Source organism: Peromyscus eremicus, chromosome 3 (assembly GCF_949786415.1).
Source record: "Peromyscus eremicus chromosome 3, PerEre_H2_v1, whole genome shotgun sequence".
NCBI classification, from domain to species: domain Eukaryota; kingdom Metazoa; phylum Chordata; class Mammalia; order Rodentia; family Cricetidae; genus Peromyscus; species Peromyscus eremicus.
Window position 1 is genome coordinate 621,923 of NC_081418.1, and position 22,642 is coordinate 644,564.

At 36.5% G+C, this 22,642-nt stretch overlaps 1 protein-coding gene across 1 annotated transcript in view; it reads right to left on the reverse strand.

Moving 5' to 3' along the window:
- Kmt2e (lysine methyltransferase 2E (inactive)) overlaps positions 1-22,642 on the reverse strand; it is a 76,589-nt gene that overhangs the window by 26,524 nt on the left and 27,423 nt on the right. The window contains exons 4-11 of the mRNA XM_059257208.1: positions 22,001-22,115; positions 19,952-20,181; positions 15,847-15,927; positions 10,474-10,532; positions 8,040-8,212; positions 4,838-4,876; positions 1,772-2,002; positions 1,559-1,689 (exon numbers count right to left, since the gene is read on the reverse strand). Of these exons, the coding sequence (XP_059113191.1) occupies positions 1,559-1,689; positions 1,772-2,002; positions 4,838-4,876; positions 8,040-8,212; positions 10,474-10,532; positions 15,847-15,927; positions 19,952-20,181; positions 22,001-22,115 (1,059 nt within the window). The remainder of the gene's footprint in view (positions 1-1,558; positions 1,690-1,771; positions 2,003-4,837; positions 4,877-8,039; positions 8,213-10,473; positions 10,533-15,846; positions 15,928-19,951; positions 20,182-22,000; positions 22,116-22,642) is intronic.

A 22,642-nucleotide genomic window follows, 5' to 3' on the forward strand; every position in this document is an offset into this window, starting at 1 on the left:
ATCATTATTTTTATTTTATGTGTATGGGTAATTTGTCAATATATGTCTGTGTACCATCTGTGTTCCTAGTGCCCACAAAATTCAGAAGAGGGTATAGATGGTTGTGAGCCACCATGTGAGTGCTGGGAATCCAAATCATGTCCTCTACAAGAGTAGCCAGTGCTCTTAACTGCTGAGCCACCTCTCCTACCTCCTTTAGGTAGAAATTCTTTAGAGATAAAATGAAAATACATTGCCTTTACAGGATAACTCCATGCTTTTAAAGTCCCATTTCCTGGTATGGTTAAAACTGATTTATACTAGATTTCAAATAAAATACGCTACATGTATCTTTCATGGCTTAAGTAAATACGAATGTTTTAACAATGTTAATGTATTAAACAGCACAGCACAGATTTAAAGATAGCAACATATTTCTATACTTCTAACAGCTATCAGAAGAATAAATCAATTTTCCACAAGAATCCCAAACAACAAAAGAAGCTTCCAATGAAGTGGGAGTTAAGGTGGTGGCAGCAGCATAGGAACATTACTAACACTGTCTAATAAGGAAGGGGGAGTTTCACTTTTAATCACCACATTCTTTGCAGGTTCTAGCAAGTATGTTACAACTTAGGTAGTAGGTAGAAAGGCTCTTGACAATCTTAAGTAATGAGAATTCCTGACTGACACCCTAGATAGCAAAGCTATCTTGCTTTTACTTGTTTAAAGTGGCTTACTTTAGAATTCAGCAACACAGAAATGGGCAAGAGGCTGGGAAATAAGTCTTTAAATGTTAGCACACTACAAAAGTTATCACTGGCATGCCAACCACACTATACTTCATTGAAATGATCACATGAAAAAAAATCACATAAAGCATCTAGTTATAGTAGTAAAAAACTAAAGTGATGGATAGGGAGATAGTGCAGCAGGTAGAACACTTGCCATGCAATTGTAAGGATTGAGTTAGAGCCCTCAGAATCTATAAATCCAGGTGTGGCAGTACATGGTATAACCCCAGTGCTTCTCCATCAAGTTGGGAGGTGGAAACAGTCCCTAAAGGTTTGCAGGCCAGCTAGCTTGGAACATAGGTCAGCAAACAAGAGATTCTGTCTCAAACAAGGTAGAAGATGAGGACTGACATCTGAGGTTGTTCTCTGACCTTCATATGGGTACCATGGAATGAACATGCCCACAGATGCCCACGCACACACACAGTCATTTTGTTCGGGGTAGTGGCTTATCTCTGTAAATGCAGCCTTAAAGAGGCCAAAGCAGGAAGAATAAAAACAGTTCCAGGACAACCTGGGTTAAAAAATAAAAACATCTCAAAAAACACAAAACCTGCCAGGCAGTAGTGGTGCACACCTTTAGTCCCAGCACTTGGGAGGCAGAGGCAGGTGGATCTCTCTGAGTTCAAGGCCAGCCTGGTCTACAGACCGAGTTCCAGGACAGCTAGAGCTGTTATGCCTGAGAAACCCTGTCTCGAAAACCAAAACCAAACCAAAGCAAAACAAACAAAAAAACCCCAAAACTTTTAACTATAGAAAACCAACATCGGAAAAAGTAAATATACCTTTTAAAGAAATATCCATTTGCTTCAAACTGTTCTCTCAGCATAAACTTCCCTCTGTATTCAATGATAAGTGCGTCAGGAGGCAAATCTTTGGCAGATTTCAGAATTTTTTTATTCTTCTGTATATGGCTCTAGAATCAGGAAATGTAGATATTAAAGATATGCCTAATATACAGGCAGCTCTACAGTTTTTGGCAAGTGCCATATACATACCTCTACAGGAGGTTTGAAGAGTGAGTTGTTGGTGCTCAGTTCTGACTTCTCCGTGTCTCTGTTATCACTCCCGCTGCCTAGTCTCTGGGCTAGTTTTTGTGCCTCCCGCTGAACACCTTCACTGTACTGGTTGTTATTCGCCTCTTCATATCGATCCATCCATGCTTTGATTTTCGTCTCCCATACAAAATTTGAACCATCAGATGAAGGATCAATTTCTGGTGCTGAACCCTAAAATTGTAGCAAAAATAAGGATTATTATTTGAATTTAAGTACGCCCATATGTACATACATACATACCTGTGTATATATGTATATATACACAGGTATGTAAAAACACATATATACATACATATATACATATACATACACACACACACAAATAAGTAACAATTTATATAAAACAGTAGAAACTACAGTGTTTAGATATCTAAGTTAATTCAAATTAAAAGTTCATAAATTAGCCCATTAAATTTTTATGCTACATGCCAGGAAATAAGTTGGGAAACTCATGAAGGGTGAGTTACATTGAAATAGCAAAAATTCAAGAGTTGATGTTGCTATGGTAGACAATGTAAAGATATCAATAAAATCAAATACTTAAAATTTGAATCAATCTCAGCTAATGACCAGAAAAAGAAAAAAGAGAAATTTCTGATTCTACCTACTGCCAATAATCTACTTCATAGCAGCAACCTTGGACATTTTAACTTGAATAAATCTCTATGTACACTTAAACACCAAGTCCTTTCTCTATTTGTAAGCCAAGCCCACCAGGCAACATTTGTTTCACAAGCCTGCACCCCCAGCTATTAATGATGCTGAGATAAGAGGACTATTCAACACAGTGATGTCAAGTCCAGCTCGGGGCAACAAAGTGAGACCCTCCCCCCCCCAAAAAAAAAAGTAAAAAAGGGATGAAACTATAGCTCAGTGATAGAATATTTTACTAGAGGTTCAATTCCCAGTACTAGAGGAGGTGGAGTAGTGAGGGACAGTAACACATTACTGAAATGTACCATCAGCTCATCTTCTATAGAAACAATGTTTATTACAGTCCTTTTCTGTAATGAACAATAAACTTAATAAGCTGATCAACTCTTTGATGGGAATAGGCTTATTACATCAATTGTTATTTATGTAGATCAGCAGTAGAATGCTTGCTTAGCATGTATAAGGCCCTAAGTCAAATGACCAGCATCCCCCCAAAAAAGAATATTATTAATAATAGAATGAATATCTTATGTATATACATATAACATTATTGATAAATTATTTGAAAAAGATTTATGAGCCACAATTTTATACTAAAGAAATTCAGTTTTAAATTATTTTTTAATTACCTGCAACAAACTACTAATAACTTGACATATATCTTTAATACAGCTCTTCTACAGCTCTTATTTAACTCAAGAATTACTGGAGTTGTAACACTTTCAAGCTAAATGGGTTTTTATTTAAGATTAATAAAGAAAATTTCCATTTTCCTAGTCACTTCTTTATGTAATAAAAGGAATTGTTTCAGTTAAGTAAAAGATATCACTTTACTTTTAAGCCTATTATTCAATTCGATGAAATAGGAAAAAGAATGGTACAGTACTAGTAATTCAAATCAATTCTTAAAAGATTTTTTTTTTATTTAATATGTACGAGTGTTTTGCCTGTATATATGTAAATGAACCATGTGCATGCACTACCCATAGAGGGCAGAAAAGGGGAGTCAGATGCCCTAGAACTGGAACTAAAACAGTTGTGAGCCATGTGTGTGCTTAGACCTAAACCCAGGTCCTCTCCAAGAGCAGATAGTGCTCTTAACTTCCGAGCCTTTAGTCCCTCATAAAACTTTTTTTTAAAAGTTCAGACTTCTTTACTCTGTCAGAACAAATTCCACAAATTCAAGAAACATAAAAAGTAGGTAACTCTCTAATATTCAAAGAACAGTTGAATGTGAAATAAACAATATCACATACAATGTTCACGAGAAAGAATTACAAAATTATTTAAGAGTAATATCTAGAGAGAACATTTCAGAAATGTAGTATAATAATTACTATGTTTCATATTATAGGAACAAAAATATGTAATATATTCATTGCATCATTTTTAATACAAAGCTGGAAATTTAAGGAATTAGTGTGGTGGGGTGGTGCCTGTGCCTTATGATTCCAGCAATTAGGAGACAGAGGAAAGATGATCACTGAAAGTTTAAGGCCCACTTGGTCTACAAAGCAAGTTCCAGGCCAGTCAAGGCTACAGAGCAAGACCCTGTCTCAAAAGAAAAGCAAAAAATTTGTTTTCCTTTATTACCTAGCCAGAAAGCTATACATCATAAAGATACTTCTATAATAGCATAAACCTGTTTTTTATGGAGAAAGCAGATGTGGAGAGCTTTGCTTCTGCTGGGAATCTGAGCATTCAAGAACTCGAGAATATATGCTAATAATTCAAAGTCTATATGATTAGTTTGTATTGCCAACAAGAGACTATGATGATTTTATAGTACAGTGTTTTGCTTGATTACCTCAGAATTACAACTGCAATTTTCAATGTCACTCTGGGTTAATGTGTAGAGTATACTAATAAACTTTAGTAGTATCAGAGATATGGAATACAATGACAAATGGAATCTAATTATAACTTTTTAAAAAATTGTATTATATTTATTCTATTTTTGATTGCATTGGTGTTTTGACCTGTATGTGTGTTTGCATGAAGGTGGTGGACCTCCTAGAGTTGCAATTACAGACAGCAGTGAGCTGCCATGTCTCAAATGAACCCAGGTCCTCTAGAAGAGCAGCAAGTGCTCTTAACTGCTGATCCATCTTTCCAATCCCTAACTATTCCAATTTTAATATTATATGCCTCTCTCTTCTTCTTAATGTTGTAACAATGTCAATAAACTGTAAGAAGGATTTATCAATCAAATTAGAAGTTTAAGGCCCTGCTTCTTAAAAAGTACTAAGCAATGAAATAGCAAATACCATAGCCCGTAAAGTACCAACATATACAAGCAAGCTACTCAGCAAGCTCTTGATTTAGCACTAGTTAACAATTTAATATAATTACCTTAACTCTTGATGATTTCCTAGATCCTTCACGAAAGGCCTAAAATGAGCATGGAATTCTGAGTTAGTTTTTTGTTTTTGTTTTTTTAACTGGGATATAACTAAGAATCAACTGGTTCATTGAAGCATTTTGCTGAAGTGAAATAATTTGGTAATAAGAATAAAGCTAGAACAAGGGGAATTAAGAAGTATATAAAGGTATACCAGAATACTATTCTCCTTCATATGTAATGCAAACTATTTAGAATAATAAATTGTGTTAACAATGATGCTAAGATTAAAAACTTCAAAATATTCTTTGTGCTACATATTATAAGCATCAAATTATATAGGTGAAATGAACTGCAGTACAAGACAGTGGGGACTTGGATTAAATTTGTAATAGCACAAAGATTAAAAATATACTAAGACATTTCAACAGAAAACTCAATAGAGCTTTTAAGAATAAATTTGTTATCAAAGACTAAATATGACTTAACAGATTTTAGAGCCTGAGTATTGGCTATGCTGCTGAGACAAACAAATATACACAACACATACACACACACACACACACACACACACACACACAGTCAAGGAAGACACAAGTTTGGTGTAGAAGGAAACACAAAGGAAAATGGTATTTGATGCACATGATGGGGCAAGTCTTTAATCTCAGAACTAAGGCAGGTGGATCTCTGAACTCCAGGCCAGCCAGGATTACAGTGAGACCCTGTCTCAACAAATGTAACAACAACAACAACAACAACAAAAGAATGAGGATTTGAAATTAGGTAGGATGTTCACTAGGTTTAAATTCCAAGACAACATGGTTTGTTGGAGGAAACAGTTACTTCTTTAACTCTTCAGAAAAGAAGAATGACACATGTTAAGTGTCCCTTTTATCCAAAATGTGTAATAAGCTCAGATGTTTTTCAACTCACAGGTTTTGGTTTAAACTATAATTTGAAATTCGTAATTCAAAATCCAGAATGCTGTAATTTCTAAATCTTTCTGAGAACCACTTCAGATGTTCAGATTTAGGGACATTCAAGCTGTACTAGGGCACTCATACCTAATATTTGCTGTCAATAAACTCTTTTTTATAGGCCATCAAACTTTAAATGTATTTTATTTAATGTTCATGCTTCATATCAATTTTGAATTACTAAAACACTAAGAATACCTTAATAGGATTTTATAAACATTTCTGTTCAACAATTTATGACTAATTCCATTCATTTTCAAAAACTAAATAAAAATAGGCTGAATATAAAGTAAAATTATATATTTTTATTGTACACTGACTCCATATTAAAAAGCTAACACACACTGAAGAACAGAGTTTTATACCTAGTCCTTGAATTTTTTTAACTCTGTAATTCCTGTCAAATATTACTGACAATGTCTGAGGAAGTATCTTCCATTTATAATACACAGCAATATTCTGAAATAAACAATACAACCAAAATCCAGGATTATTCATTTTGAACACTCATTAGTCATTTCACCCAAAAATATACAGTCTATGCTTTATTAAACTAAATAATGTAAAACAAATATACGAGGGTCAAATTTCCACGTAACTTATACAATAACAAAGCTATAAATCTCAACATAGTACACAAAGGCTGAGTTAACTAACCTATCACTGAATATTTTAAAAAGAGGTTGAATTCATACCTGTCAGCCAGATACTACAGTAAAAGGCATGTGATCTCTGTGAGAAAATGACAGAGATGAGGAAACTAGTAACAAAATAAGGCAAAATATGGCTGAGTACTAGAATCAAAGGCTCAAAAGCCATGACAGGATGAAAAGAAAGATTATATTTGCTGGAGAAAGGCAACATTCTGTTAGCTCAGTCTAGTAGTTTAAAAGCAAAGCCTATTTCAAAAGTTGAGAATGAGCAGTGTAATTGTGATGTGGCTGTAAACTGTGGGTGCCTCTAGCGATATTCAACTATCAGACACGGTAAAGAGAAACAGAAGAGAAATAAAAGGGGACAGACACAGACTTCAGTAGTTATACAAAGATGAAATTAGAAAATGAAAAACTTTAAAGCACATCATGAAAAATAACGAAAAACAAAAAAAAATTGATTTTAAAGCCATCACTTATCTACATACATTTCCATGCTTTGATAGCAATACGGTCAATGTGAAGGTCTTTTTCTGTATGTGACAAATATTTTCACTAGCAGTTATAGTCATATTACTTAACAGGGACACATTCTGAGAACTGCACTATTAAGTTATTTTGTCCATATTGTAAATATCATAGAAAATATGTCCATAAGTTTATGAGATATAGTCTAACCCACACACCTAAGCTGTATACACATGGTATAATTTACTGATCCTGGCTATAACCCTGTACATTGTGTTTCTGTGGGGAATTATAACCTCATGATAAATATTTGCATGAAAATAATGATAAATATTGTATGTTTCACTGGACAGTGGTGGCACATGCCTTTAATCCCAGCACTCAGGAGGCAGATCACTGTGAGTTCAAGGGCAGCATGATCTACAGAGTGAGTTCCAGGATGGCCAAGTCTACACAAAGAAACCCCTGTCTTGAAAAACTAAAAAAAAAAAAAAAGTATGTTTCTATATTGAAACATAGAAAGGGTACATTAAAAATACTTGATAAAATGTGTTCACTTTATAATTTGGTAGGACCACGAATGCATTTGCTGTCATTGAGGATTTGTAATTAACAATTTAATAAAACATTAGTCTATAAACTGCTGTCTGCCATTAGATCTTAGGGATCATATATCAAATAAAATTTAGAAGACGAAAATAAGAGAGTAGCAACTAGGACGCCTTTATTAAAATGAATATTATCCAAAATTAAGAACAGTTGTAAGTAATCATTACATGCTTCCTTACCTACTAAGTTATTAAAATACTGTTATTTCAAGGCTGTTATTTCTGTTTTCAAACACTCTGTTCTGCCTCACTTTAGCATTTCCAGTTTCTGTCATTGATCTTGTTAGAACAGTGATTCTAAAGCATGAGCAATGTTTCTTTTGCAGTCCGTGTCAGTCTTTCAAATGTATTGCAATTTTAAATAAGAATGCTTAAATTTTTTAAGTTTTTGCTAGAACTTTCAGTATATTTAGCTGCTGCCATGCTCTCCCTGTCATCATGTCTTGCCTGTGACTCAGCTCCTATCAACTTCATCTATTCATCTGAAATAAAAAGGCAAAAACGTACTTTTTTACACTTTGAAAAGTTCTGTTCTTTCTCCCCACTTTTTTTCCTTCTTTTGTCAGTAACCTTGGGAACTCTGGAAGCAGTTAAAGTGATGGACGTTGGAGTGTGCTGAAAGGCAGTGTATAACTCCACGGGGACTTCATCGCCACTTTCAGTTGCACTGGTGTCGCCATCTTCAATGAAAAACAAAGTTACCGCACTTCAGTACTTCTATCAAGCAGGGAAGGAAAGCAACCCTGCCTATGACAAAGTGCCACTTCCTTGTTCCTCAAGAAAACACATGTTCTTATTTCCCTTACCCACTCACTCACAAGATACACATTAAATCATGAAGGATAAATGTCTGATGACATATTCTGTTGGTCTCAGAAAACAGGCACTAGTACACATGACTAATGGAACTCAACTTTCCTAGGGCAGAAACTCAGTTACATCTATAAAAATTATATATTCACTTAAATGTTAGCTTGTCATTCCATAAAATAGCTGAAGTACAAAAGCAAACTTCTGCACCATTGTCCAAAAAGGAACTTTTCAAAACAAAACAATTGGAAACAACCCACAACATCTACCAAAAAGCAATGGCTGAATAAAAAAATTATTATTTAAAACTGGTTGTACTGGTCTTAATGCAAAATAAAAATATGTGGCATACTGGGGCATAGTGGCACCTGCTTTTAATACCAGCACTTGGGAATCAAGAGGAGGATCCAATATAAGACAAGCCAACACTATGCACTACAAAACTCAATTGTGTCAGGGTAGCCTTGGTTAGTGAGCGCAGACCAATGTGGGCTAAACAGAAGACTCTATCTAAAAAAACAAAAACAAACAAATGAAAAAACTAAACAGAAAAATTGCAGCATATACAAAATTAAGAAAATGGCATCCTAAAAATTAAAAAAACAGGCGGGGTGTGTGTGTGTGGGGTGCACTCCTTTAATCCCAGCACTCGGGAGGCAGAGGCAGGCGGATCTCTGTGAGTTCAAGGTCAGCCTGGGCTACAGAGTGAGTTCCAGGAAAGGCGCAAAGCTACACAGAGAAACCCTGTCTTGAAAAACCAAAAAGTAAATAAATAAATAGATAAAAATAAAGAAATACTATCTCATTTGGTAAATTAATGGGTCATTATTCTGACCAATATACTTCATTTCTTTAAAGGTTACTTATATATGAGAACAATAGGTGATTTAAGCTTCTTATTTGCTTTGTTCTGGTTTCTATGTTTCCTAAAATACGAGCATGCATATTCTGCAATCAAAAAGGCCTATACCTGAAATTATAAATAAGACATACACTAAAAATACATTAACAAGGTGCTGTAGGCTGGAGAGATAGATCTGATACAGAGTACTAGCTGTTCTTCAGAGGACGGGGGTTTGATTCCCAGCACCCACATGGTGGCTCCTAACTGTCTATAACTTCAGTCCTAAGGGATCTAATGCTCCCTCTTCTGTTTCTGTGGGCACCAAACACACATGTGGTTCACAGACATACAGGTAGGCAAAACACTCAAGCACATACAAAATTTCTTTTAGTTTTTTATAATTAAAAAAAGCAAACGTGTTTTTACATTAAAATATTTAAATTAAACAATTTTTAATAATTTACATTAAAATTTAAAAATATTCAGACCACTTATGTTCTTAATCCCACTAATTTTTTTTTTAATTTTTATTTTGCAATACAATTCAGTTCTACATATCAGCCACAGATTCCCTTGTTCTCCCCCCAGCCCGCCCCCCATTCCAATCTCCTCCAGGGCAAAGCCTTCCCCACAGACTGAGATCAACCTGGTGGACTCAGTCCAGGTAGGTCCAGTCCCCTCCTCCCAGGCCGAGCCAAGGGACCCTGCATAGGCCCCAGGTTTCAAACAGCCAACTCATGCAATGAGCACAGGACCCGGTGCCACTGCCTGGATGCCTCCCAAACAGATCAGGCCAATCAACTGTCTCACCCACTCAGAGGGCCTGATCCAGTTGGTGACCCCTCAGCCATTGGTTCATATTTCATGTGTTTCCGTTTGTTTGGCTATTTGTCTCTGTGCTTTATCCGACCTTGGTCTCAACAATTCTCGCTCATATAAACCCTCCTCATTCTCGCTAATTGGACTCCCAGAGATCCACCTGGGGCCTAGTCATGGATCTCTGCATCCAGATCCCTCAGTAGTTGGATGAGGTTTCTAGCACGACAATTAGGGTGTTTGGCCATCCCATCACCAGAGTAGGTCAGTTCGGACTGTCTCTCGACCATTGCCAGCAGTCTGTTGTGGGGGTATCTTTGTGGATTTCTGTGGGCCTCTCTAGCACTTTGCTTCTTCCTATTCTCATGTGGTCTTCATTTACCATGGTCTCCTATTCCTTGTTCTCCCTCTCTGTTGTTGATCCAGCTGAATCCCACTAATTTTAATTTAGAATAGGTCCTTTTTACATACCTGACATATTTTCTCTTTTCTGGCGTTGTAGTAGCACTGCCCTCTCTTTATCCAAATTCCTATATTAAAACATTAACATGTTACTCATCAAACTTCCAGAAGCTTAAGTATGTTTTACATGTGATGAACTTCATAATCTTTTATGTTTTTAGTGAAAAGATAATATAAAGTGTATGCAGCAGCCCTGACAGATTATATATGATCCAGTATATATACACATTTCCTATACACATATAAGAACAGTGGATACCAATTAAGTTATTCCATTTCATTCTATTAAATGTTTACCTATGAAGTGAGCATTTTTCAAATTCTAATTTATAGCAAAATTCTGAAAAATAAAACCCACATTAGTACTTGTAATTAAAACCACAAATTGTTTTATATCTATGAGTAAATTAGTATATATTATACATTTCCATATGCCTTAAATTATTTCCATGACTTATTTATATTGTTTATTTTTAGACAGGGTCTCACTAAGTAACCCAGTCTAACTTCAAACTCTGTCTTAGCTGTCCTGCTCTGGGATTACAGTTATATGCCAACATATCCAGTTTATTTCTACTCTATAAATATTGCAAGGCATGGTGGGAAGCAGAGCCAGGAGGATCTCCATGAGTTTGAGGCCAGCCTGGCCTACAGAGATAAACAGCCAGGGTTACACAGAGAAACCCTGTCTCAAAAAACAAAAACAAAAAGTGAATTTAAAAAGGTCTGGAGTAGAAAGGATAAGGCAGAATTTAGACTTACTTGAAAAATACCTTGTTTTATATATTTGACTTTAATGTGAAAATTATTTCTTACAATAAACTATGTAACTGCAAAAATAAATTTAAAAAAAAAAAGCAATTCTTAACATTAAAATGAACTCGAACATATCTATAATTCCAGTACTTTGGAGACAGATGAGGAGGATCAGGAGTCCAAGGTCAACCTAGGCAATATAAGACTCTCTCTTCAACAAATCAACCACCTAGCTGGACCATTCATATATTCTTGATGTAAATATAAGATGGCATTAACCATTTCAGAGAAGTTTCATGACTTTTTTTTTTCATTGATTCATTCACTCATGGGGGATGAGAACGTAAGGGAATGGGATGGCCGAGCTGGAACAGGGATGGAGTGAGAAAGCAATGAGAGAGGGAGATATCACGGGGATAGAGAGAAACCTGGTGCTAGAGAAGTTGCCAGGAATCCCCAAGGATGACCCCAGCTTTGACTACTAGAAATAGTGGAGAGGGTGCCCGAACTGAACTGTCTTGCCCCAGTGATCAGATTAGTGAATACCCTGTCATCACAGAGCTTTTGTCCAATGACTGATGGAGGCAGATGCAGAGATCCACAGCCAGGCACTAGGCAGAGCTCCAGGAGTCCAGTCAGGGAGAGAGAAGAGGAATTCTATGAGCAAGTGCATCAGGATCATGACTGGGAAACCTGCAGAAATGACTGAACCAAACTAGTGGGAACTCATGAAAACTAGACCAATGGCTGTGGAGCCTGCATGGGACAGGGCTAGGCCCTCTGCATGGGGAAGACAGTTGTGTAGCTTGATACTGCCCCCTAGCAGTAGAATCAGAATCCATCCCTGGTGCATGAGGGGGCTTTTTGGAGCCTTCTACCTAAGATGGGACACCTTGTGCAGCCTTGAGGCAGGCTTGGACTTGCCTCTACTGGATGTGTCTCCCCATGGGAGGCCTTGCCTTCTTGTGGTGGGGGAAGTGGAGGGTGGGTTTGGGGCTAGGCTGGGGGGATAGGAGGAGGGAAGAGGAGGATCTTTGGTGTGTAAAATGAATGAAAAAATTTTCTTAATAAAAGAAAAAAAGACCACATTAATCGTTTTAGAGACGTTTCATGACTTCTTTTTCATTCATTCATTCATTCATTTATTCAGTACTGGGAACCAGGGCACTGCACATACTAAGAAAGCATTCTACCACTATCTACACTCAGTCCTCGGGAATTAAAGGCATATCCCACCACGCATGGCACTTGTAATTTCTTAAGAAACTAAACATGCAACTTTAATACAATTCAGTTACACAATTTTTGGCATGGAAAAAAATTAGGTTCACACTAAAACCTGTAATAATGTTCTGAGTGACTTTATTTGTAAAATCCAAAAAAGGGAAAAGCAATACGAATATACTCTCGTGGAGGTTTGTCAGTAAACCATGATACATACCACAGACTATACCAGCAATGACGAAAAATGTAGTGATACATGCAGCAAATTGAATGGCTCAAGGAATTACCATGAGTGAAAAAGCATACAGCATTCCATTTTTATATAATACTTGAAATAACAAAATTATCAAACTGAAGTATTGATTAATGTGTGCTAACAGTTAGGAATAAGAGGAATTGGGGAGAGTGCTCGATAAAGGCAGGGTGAAGAGTCCTTGGCAATGAAATAGAATTATTTCTTGATAGCCTAATGTGAAAATCCTAATAACAATATAAACAGTTTCACAAGGTGTTACTACTAGGAGAAAGTAAGGATACATATGTTTATCTGCATTATTTTATGTAAATCTGCAATTAATTAAAAAAAAAATTAACTTAGAAATGCAAAAGACGACTAATAGTCCAAATAAAACTAATAATCTAAAAAACCTAAGTGTGTATCTAATTGTTACCAGAACTATATAGTAACATTCTTTTCAAGGGATTTGAAATACAATAAACTGATTTTAATATCCATTTGTGATATAGTCCACAAAGGGAAAAGTTCTAAATTGTTCTACATATTAATGTTGCTAATATTAATGTTACCCTGTATTATTCTACGGAATTAAGCAATTGTGTAATTATGGCATTCTAATTACATTATTCTTGTCTTGTTGAGAACTTGGGTGAAAAGATATAGACCTAGAAATAATGTAAGAATATACAGTGTAGGCTGGAGAGTTGGCCCAGAGGTTAAGAGCACTGACTGCGTTTCCAAAGGTCCTGAGTTCAATTCCCAGTACCCACATGGTGGCTCACAACCATCTATAATGCGATCTGATGCCCCCCTCTTCTGGCATGAGGCATACATGTAGACAGAACACTGTATATATAATAAATAATTTAAAAAAAAAAAAAAGAATATACAGTGTAGCATGCCTTAAATCTCAGCACTCAGGAAGCAGAGGCAGGCAGATCTCTGAGTTCAAGGCCAGCCTGGTCTATAGAGAGAGTTCCAGGACAACCAGGGTTACACAGAGAAATCCTGTCTCAAAAAACTGAAATATATATTTACATTATTATTATATTACATATATGTAAAACAAAAATGTATATTCTTAATTTGAACTGTAATTATTAATATTAATTCATTCTTTTTTGAAACAGAGTTTTTCTACGTAGCCCTGGCTGCCCTGAAACTCTCTCTGTAGACCAGGTGAGCCTCAAATTCACAGAAATCTGCCTACCTCTGCCTGCTGAGTGCTGGGACTAAAGGTGTGCGCCACTATGCCCAGCCTGCATGTATTTTATCTTTAAAAAAAGAAAATACACAAAACAACTAGTAACTACTGAAGCAGAGGGAAGAATGTGAGGTCTTTCTACTATTTTCCTTTCATAAGGAGGTGTGTTTTGTTGTGATTGCTTCAGTGTATGTATGTTCATTTGTAGCACACAGGTGCACATGCAAGGAAGGGGCAGAAAACAATTCAAGTCTCCTCCTCAGGACACCATCTACTTCCTTTCAAATGGTATCATTTGCCTAGAGCTCACCAATTCACCTACAGCTCACCTCGGCCAGTGAGCCCAAGGGATCCTTCTTTTTCTGCCTTCCCAGTACTAGGGTTAAAAGTCATGCCGTAATGTGCATCTTTTTAATAAGGGTTTTAGTAAATCAAGCAGTTTACCAAATAAGGAATTTCCTCAACCCCTTTTATTGGGTTTTAAATGTCTGTAATAAAAAGACTTGTTGATGATGACGATGTTGTTTGAGACAGGGATCTCATGAAGTTTGGGCTGACCTCAAACTAACTTGCTGTGTAGTCAAGCTGGGCCTTCAATTCCAGATGCTCCTTCCCCCACTGCCCAAGTGCAGGAATTACAGGCAGGTCCTCTTTGCCTGGCTCCATAATAAAGACTTTAAAGAACAAATCAGACAGTGACCCATTGGTCACTGTTCACTCTCACTCTTGAAAGTGTCTGTTTTCTATACTACAGTCGGCCTTCTTATCTGAATTCATTTGACAGAAAACAACCCAAGACTAGGAAACCAAGACCAAAACAAGATTCCAGGAACATCTGGTTTTTCTGCCCTGTTACCATATACTCATATGGTAAAGCTGTACTCCCCTCCCATGAGTTTAGACCACGGGATCCCCTGCAATTTCCTTTCCAGCTACATCTCTCCATGTGTGCACTTCTGGGTCTGGCAGGTCTATTTTGTGGACAATGGGTCACCCACAATTGCTCCACATGCACCCATCTCTCGCTTCATTCATGTTAATGTAACTCAGATACTTTTTTTCAAAGGTAGTATGTGGAGGGCTACCTATCATATTTTCTGCCATGTAATAGAGACTTTCTGTGACTATAAGCTTTAATACATTGTGGCAAAGATAAGTGGCTTTCTTTTTGTAATTCCTATGGACCTCTCCAGAACCTAACAAGAAGCAAATTCCTATGTGAAAGAAACATAGTGCCCTTACTATGTGTTTAAAAATAAGAATGGGGTTGAATCTATACATTTAAACAAACCCAGCAAATTATATATGTAAATAAGGGGGTGCTCTAATAATTCATTTTTTAGGGGGTAGAAAAGGGATGCTGGGGATTGAACTCAGGGCTTCTCACATGCTAGTCAAGCAGTCCAACACCATAAAGCTACATTCCTCAACCCCCTTTTCTAGGGTGCTCAGGCTTGAATTCAGTTGCCTTGGGTATGTATATTACACAAGCACTTTACTACTGAGTTACAATCCCCTCAGCCATTTTTTTTCTGCTTTTATTTTGAGAAAGTGTCTCACTAAGTTACCTAGGCTGAACTTGAACTCACTCTGTACCTTTAGCAAACCTTGAACAATTCGATCAGTCTTCCTGCCTTGGCTGCTCAAATAGCTTGTATTACAAAGCTGCACAATCACTCCCAACTCTAATGACTGCCAAAAAAGATGCCAAACATTTAGAAAATAAACTATCATCATATTGATCACTAATAAAGTTAAAATTACATATTAAACCATAATACACTATCAATGAAAAAATTCTTGATTTAGGTTTCAGGGTAAAAAAAAACATAAGTGGAAAAAATACTTCTTAAAGAAATATTGGGATTCATAATTTCATCCATCTGAAACTCATGAATAAATTTCTGTGAAAAATTTTTCAGTGAAATAACTGACAGTCTTCTCAGGTCTGATAACTTACCTGGGCTGACAGCGTTCACATAAGTATGTGTCAGGGATGTGCTGTCGGTCAATCCCCATGCAGTCAATATGTTGCCAAACACTTCAAAAGAAAAAACAAAATATAACAAAAACAACAGAAAACATTAAAATAATTCATAAATTAAGATGTAATATTCTATCATTTAAGAAGTGCCTATTTTGAGCTTAGTATACACTAAAATGTGTTCTCAGGTAGAAAAATTTTAAGATGCAAAAATATGGCAAATATAGAATGCATAAAATTAATTTCTGAAGCAAATGCAATTTAAAACTTAAAAGGTGGCGGGTTAAAATGTTATTACAAACCTGAAGACGTCGACACTAAAACCCCTAAATAATAATCAGCGTAACAAGAATCTGATTTGGGAAAACAGGAAGGAAAGAAATCAATGAAAACTTTACTAATTACCAGCTCTGAGGAGATGACCAAAAGGTGGTCAATAGACACAAAAAGACAGTTCCCTTTGTGAGTGTAGGGAAAAGGAGCGAAGCTGGATTACATCTTCTGTTCACATTTAACAATTATGGTGGCACACAATATTAACTGAAAGATAAGGAAACAGAAAGAAAAAGACTTCTAACATTTATACTTAAGAAAGAATAGAAGTTATTTTAATTCCAAAGAGGTCAAAGAATACAAGAGGTATTCCACTGGAAAGGAATTCAACTTAATTACTTTGAATGGAGTATATGGACAAACTTCTCAATAAGTTGTTATTGACAAAACTTCAAGTACCTGAAATTGATATATATTTCACTTAAAAGGAGGAGGTGGAGGAGGAGGAGGAGGAGGAGGAGGAGGAGGAGGAGGAGGAGGAGAAGCAGCAGAAGAAGAAAAGAAGAAGAAGAAGAAGAAGAAGAAGAAGAAGAAGAAGAAGAAGAAGAAGAAGAAGAAGAAGAAGAAAAGGAAAAAATACTACCAATTCCTTACACATAATCATTCACTTTTTTAAAAAAAATTACATGTGTGTGAATGAGTGTGTCTGTGTGTACACATGTTACAACCCAAGTATGGAGGTCAGAGAACAACTTTCTGAAGTTGGTTCTCTCTTCTACAATGTGGGTTCTAGAGAACAAACTCAGCTTTCAGGCTGGGAAGCAACCACTGAGCCCTCTCCCAGCCCTATAATGTCACTTCTAATATAAACATACTAAACTAAATGGTATTGTGTTACTCTTTACTTCTCAACTGAGAACCTCCAAGAAGGTTTAAATAACAAATTATGTTATATTATGGTATGCAGATAACAAGCAAAGCTAGAAAAAAGAGCAGAATTCCAGATATCAGACATCAAAACTCTGAATATGGGCAATAGGAACGTTGAAAAAATACAAGGAGGCAATGTAAAGAAAGGAAGAGAACAACATAAGCTGAATACAAAAATGGAGGTTGGGTAGGGTGGACAGACTCAGACAGACATTGAGTCATAAGAGTCACTTCAAGAGCCGGGCATTGTAAAGCCGGGCGGTGGTGGTGCACGCCTTTAATCCCAGCACTTGGGAGGCAGAGGCAGGAGGATCTCTGTGAGTTCGAGGCCAGCCTGGTCTCCAAAGCGAGTTCCAGGAAAGGCACAAAACCACACAGAGAAACCCTGTCTCAAAAAAACAAAAAAACAAAACAAAACAAAACAAAACAAAAAAGAGCCGGGCAGTGGTGGCGCACGCCTTTAATCCCAGCACTCGGGAGGCAGAGGCAGGCGGATGGATCTCTGAGAGTTCCAGGACAGGCTCCAAAGCTACACAGAGAAACCCTGTCTCGAAAAACAAAAAAACAAAGCAAACAAACAAACAAACAAAAAGTCACTTCAAGGTAAATACCTTGAATAATCCAAAATTGTGCCTTCAGGAATGTATAGGTAGTTATTTAAAAACCTAAAGATATTGCATGACTGTCTAAGAATGATAACCATTTAGTACATGACCATCTGACTAACTGGATCAAAAGAAGGCAATTCGGGGCTGGAGAGATGGCTCAGAGGTTAAGAACACTGGCTGTTCTTCCAGAGGTCCTGAGTTCAATTCCCAGCAACCACATGATGGCTCACAACCATTTGTAACGAGATCTGGTGCCCTCTCCTGGCATGCAGGCATAAATGGAGGCAGAATATTGTACACATAATAAATAAATAAATCTCTTTATAAAAAAAAAAAAAAAGGCAATTCTTTATATTGTTCTTTCAATAAAAATACTGCAACATTTATCACATTAGATGAGATCTGCTATGAGAAAACTCTTTTATATAACTGGATACAATAAGAATGAATATTTTCTAATATAAGGCAAAAAATACATCCCCAAAGTCGTTTAAGTTTTATAAATTTCCCTCCTCAATAAATTTACCAAAGTCATTCCTTAAAATAAATATTACAAGTAATGAGAATTTAATTCTAAATTTTAAAATTACCACAACACAGTATTATTAAAATCAAATTACAATCTTCCACTTAAGAAAATTAATTTCACACTGTACAGTCATATCCTACTTATTGACAGAGATAAATGAACCTTTTGAAATATTCACATGCTACTATCAGTAACAATCAAAAGCTAATCATTTAATCTGACAGAATAACTTACAAACAACACAAATTGACAGCTCTCAGCTTCAGTTTAACTTACTTTCAAATATGGATTTATAAAGCCACACTACATCAAGTCAAATAATGAAGCTATGTCATAAGAACCAGGAACAGGAAATTCTGTGAAGCCATCAAACTTTCCTGCCCTCTACAATGTGCTACTTAAATATTCTCTGCTCCCCATCCTATGCAGGGAATGTACTTAATAACTTTAAAGCTGAAATCCTATTGTTCCATCTCCATTCTCACTAAGCCTCTCCCACAAAGAAAGTGAGAGAGACAGATATAGACAGACAGATACACACACACAGAAAAAGACAGAGACGGGGGGAAGGGGGTGTGCAGAAGTAAGAAAGAAACCCCACTTTCTTTTGCAATCACCTTCTCTAGGGGAGGAGGTCTTTCTTGGTAGTTGAACCAGGGTTGGGGGAGGGGAGACTGGTTCTGGTTCAAGAAGACTCCAGAATGCTGCAAGGTTCAAGCCAAAGGGTGTGAGAAAATAAGATTAAACACTGATTAAATGTTTTATTTCCCCAAACTGGAAAAATTGTAGCTGACTACACAATACAAGACTCAATTCTTTTATTTATGTCTTGTTATTTCTATATATGTACTTGTACTGCCACTGAACTAAGTGAAAAGGAGATGATCCCATAATGTAGTTAAAAACTGATTATTGCCGGGTGGTGGTGGTGGTGGTGGTGGTGGTGGTGGTGGTGGTGGTGGTGGTGGCAGCAGCGGCAGCGCACGCCTTTAATCCCAGCACTCGGGAGGCAGAGCCAGGCTGATCTCTGTGAGTTCGAGGCCAGCCTGGGCTACCAAGTGAGTCCCAGGAAAGGCGCAAAGCTACACAGAGAAACCCTGTCTCGAAAAAAAAAAAAAACAAAACAAAACTGATTATTGCTTAATTCATAACAGGGATCTCTCTTGTTTGTTGTTTTTCGAGACAGGGTTTCTCTGTGTATCCCTGGCTGTCCTGGAACTCACTATGTAGACCAGGCTGGCCTCAAACTCACAGAGATCTGCCTGCCTCTGCCTCCCGAATGCTGAGATTAATGGTGTGCGTCACCTCTGCCCAGCATCACAACAGGGATTTCTAATAATAAACTATAAAATAGCTTCTCTTCTCTTTTTTTAAAGATTTACTTATTTAATTTTTAAAGGTGTGTGTGTGTGTGTGTGTGTGTGATTATAGAGGCCAGAAGAGGACGTTAGATGTCTTGCAGCTGGAAATACAAATGATTTTGAGAGGCCCCATGTGGGTGCTGGAAACTGAGCTTTGGTCCTCTCCAAGATTAGTATGTGTTTGTCTCCAGCTCTAAAATAGCTTCTTTTTTTAAATAAGGACTTTTTTCAAGAAAAAAACAAATTGCATCAATAGAGGCAGATATCCTACTTAAAAAAAGGAATTAATTCCTTCAAAAGACCTAACTAGCTTTTTCAAATTAACAATCAAAGGTTAAAAGCAGTCAAGAAAAATGAACTGATGGTGTGAAATATTTTACCTGCATTTGTCACAACAGATCATGTATCCATCATCATGTGTAAAACCACATATGCACCTGGTTACATCAGTACCATAGCTTCCGTCTTCAGATGTGCTGATTGTAGTAGCACTGGAAGTTTCATCAAAGTTAGGAGTGGTAAATATGCCTACTTCGTTTTTGCTAATGAGACCTGATGGAGGAGGGGAAGCTGGAGGTGTTGGAGGAGGACGAGCACCATAATTATGGTCCTGAATAATAGAACACAAAACAGCACAAATATGAATTTCAATGACATAAACTAGGCAAACTAAACAAAATTTGAATACTTAATAAGATAAAATTGGTCCATTTCTTAATACAGTCAAATAATGACAGAAGACTAATAATTAAATCACAGTGGTGAGTTAATGTCACTGTCTGAAAGGTGAAGGTAGTCACCTTCACATTAATGACAATTCCCCTCCTTCCACAGCAGAAACCACATTTCCAGTCCTGTGATCAAGAGTTTCTCTTTTAAGAAGTTATTAAGGCCATGATGTGAGAATAAGGGTAAAACTAGGAAAAAATGGGCTGGAGAGATGGCTCAGCAGGTCAAGGTGCTCGCCATAGAGCCTAGCAACCTGAGTTCAATAACTAGGACCCATGTGATGGTAGGAAAGAACCTACTTAACTTCAACATGTGTGCTATAATACACATCCTATTTCCCAAACAAATAAATGTAGTTAAATAGTAAAAATAGTAACAAAAGGTACATTATTACTGTAAAGTATATAATACAGGATTTTATATTTGATAATTTTTATTCTCATTTAAGTACTAAAATCTCTCAAAACTGCACTTTCCTAGTAATCAAATGTATCTTGTCCTATAACTCTTTGAATTAAAATACTACAGAACCCTAAAAAGAAATTAAATTAAGGGAATAAGCTTTTATTCTCTCATCTGTGAAACAGGGATGAAAACTACCTTTGAAGAGTTTGTTTTAAGAATTAAATGATATATATATATATATATATATATATATATATATAAAATATGTGTGTGTATATATACATACATATATATACATACCCATATATATGTATGTATATACACATACGTGTGTGGTGTGTGTGTGTGTGTGTGTGTGTGTGTGTGTGCGCACTCAACATAATAGTAAGTGAAACATAATAATAAGCTGGAGCCAAAGAGATGGCTCAACAGTTGAGAAGGAGCATATGCTGCTCTTCCAGAGGATCCAAGTTTGTTCTCAGAACCCACAGCAGCCTGCTCATAACCACTCTACTCCAGCTGCAAAGAACTCGAGCCTCCTCAGGCACCTGTACTATACATAACCACATGCAGACACACACCACAATAAAAAATGACAAAAATAGCCAGGTGTGGTGCTGTACATTTTAAATGCCAGCACTGGAGAGGCAGAGGTAGGCAGATCTCTGAGTTTGAGGCCAGCCACACAAAGCGAGTTCCAGGGTTACATAGAGAGACCGGTCTCCAAAAACAAAAATGAACAAAAAAAGGATAAACATAAATCTTTAGAAAAAAAAAAACTACATAATTTACTAATTACTACATAACTCAGAATTAACAGTAAGAAAAAAAAAGGGGGGGGGCTGGAGAGATGGCTCAGAGGTTAAGAGCACTGACTGCTCTTCCAGAGGTCCTGAGTTCAATTCCCAGCACCCATATGGTGGCTCACAACCATCTGTAATGAGATCTGGCACCCTCTTCCGTATACATAATAAATAAATAAATCTTTAAAAAAAAAAAAAAGAAAAAGGAGAAAAAAAGAATTAGTAGTAAGTACAATGTAACCTTATCCATAGTCTTTTCATTGAAGTAAAAAACTATCAACATAAATACAGTAACAATAAAAAAAACTATAGACTTCCTCTCACAGAATTTTATTCTCCTAACAATATAGCTAAAGTATAAATTACATACTTAGTTATACAGAAAATATGAAACAGCTGTTCTTAAATTTTTTTTTAAGCACAATACCACACAAATCTACTTTCAACTTCTAATTTTACAAAAATCCTTCTGAAGAAACATTTGGCACTTACCGCATAGGGCAAACCAATATAACTGTGTGAATGATGGGAGCTGCTGGTATATAACTGGTGGGGATAACTGTTGGATTTTTCAACTACCACAGGGCTAGCTTCTACGGATTCTGGTCTAGGGGAAAGAAGTTCCACAGATTAGAATTCCACTCATTTTTCTGTTTTAATCTATTAAAATTTATAAGTGCTTATTCTAAAATATTGTCAAAACAAATACAATGTCTATTTACAATATGTGCACAGCTTGTGGGTAGATTCATCCTATGTAGATTCTGTGTCACAACAGAAGGTTTACTTAATAAAATAAATAAAATTAAAAAGTTCAATTACAGTTTCATTTAAAAAGTGTCCATTGCTAGGGATGATAATCTAGTACCATAATCGAGTACTGAGGCAGGAGAATCAAGATAGTGCCATCATGGCACTCAAAAACAAAACCTCCAAATTACTAGAGACCAAGCTTTATGCCATTTACCCAGTGTCACTAAGAAACATGCAAAGAGGTGGCCAGAGTGGCAGAAATGATTTTAAGTAAGACTAACGGCAGAGTGAGTGCAAGACTCTGGCCTGAATGCATTTCAATGGTCAAAACAGTATTTGTTGAATGTGCAGGGAATGGCAGATTCAGGGAAATGTCAGTAA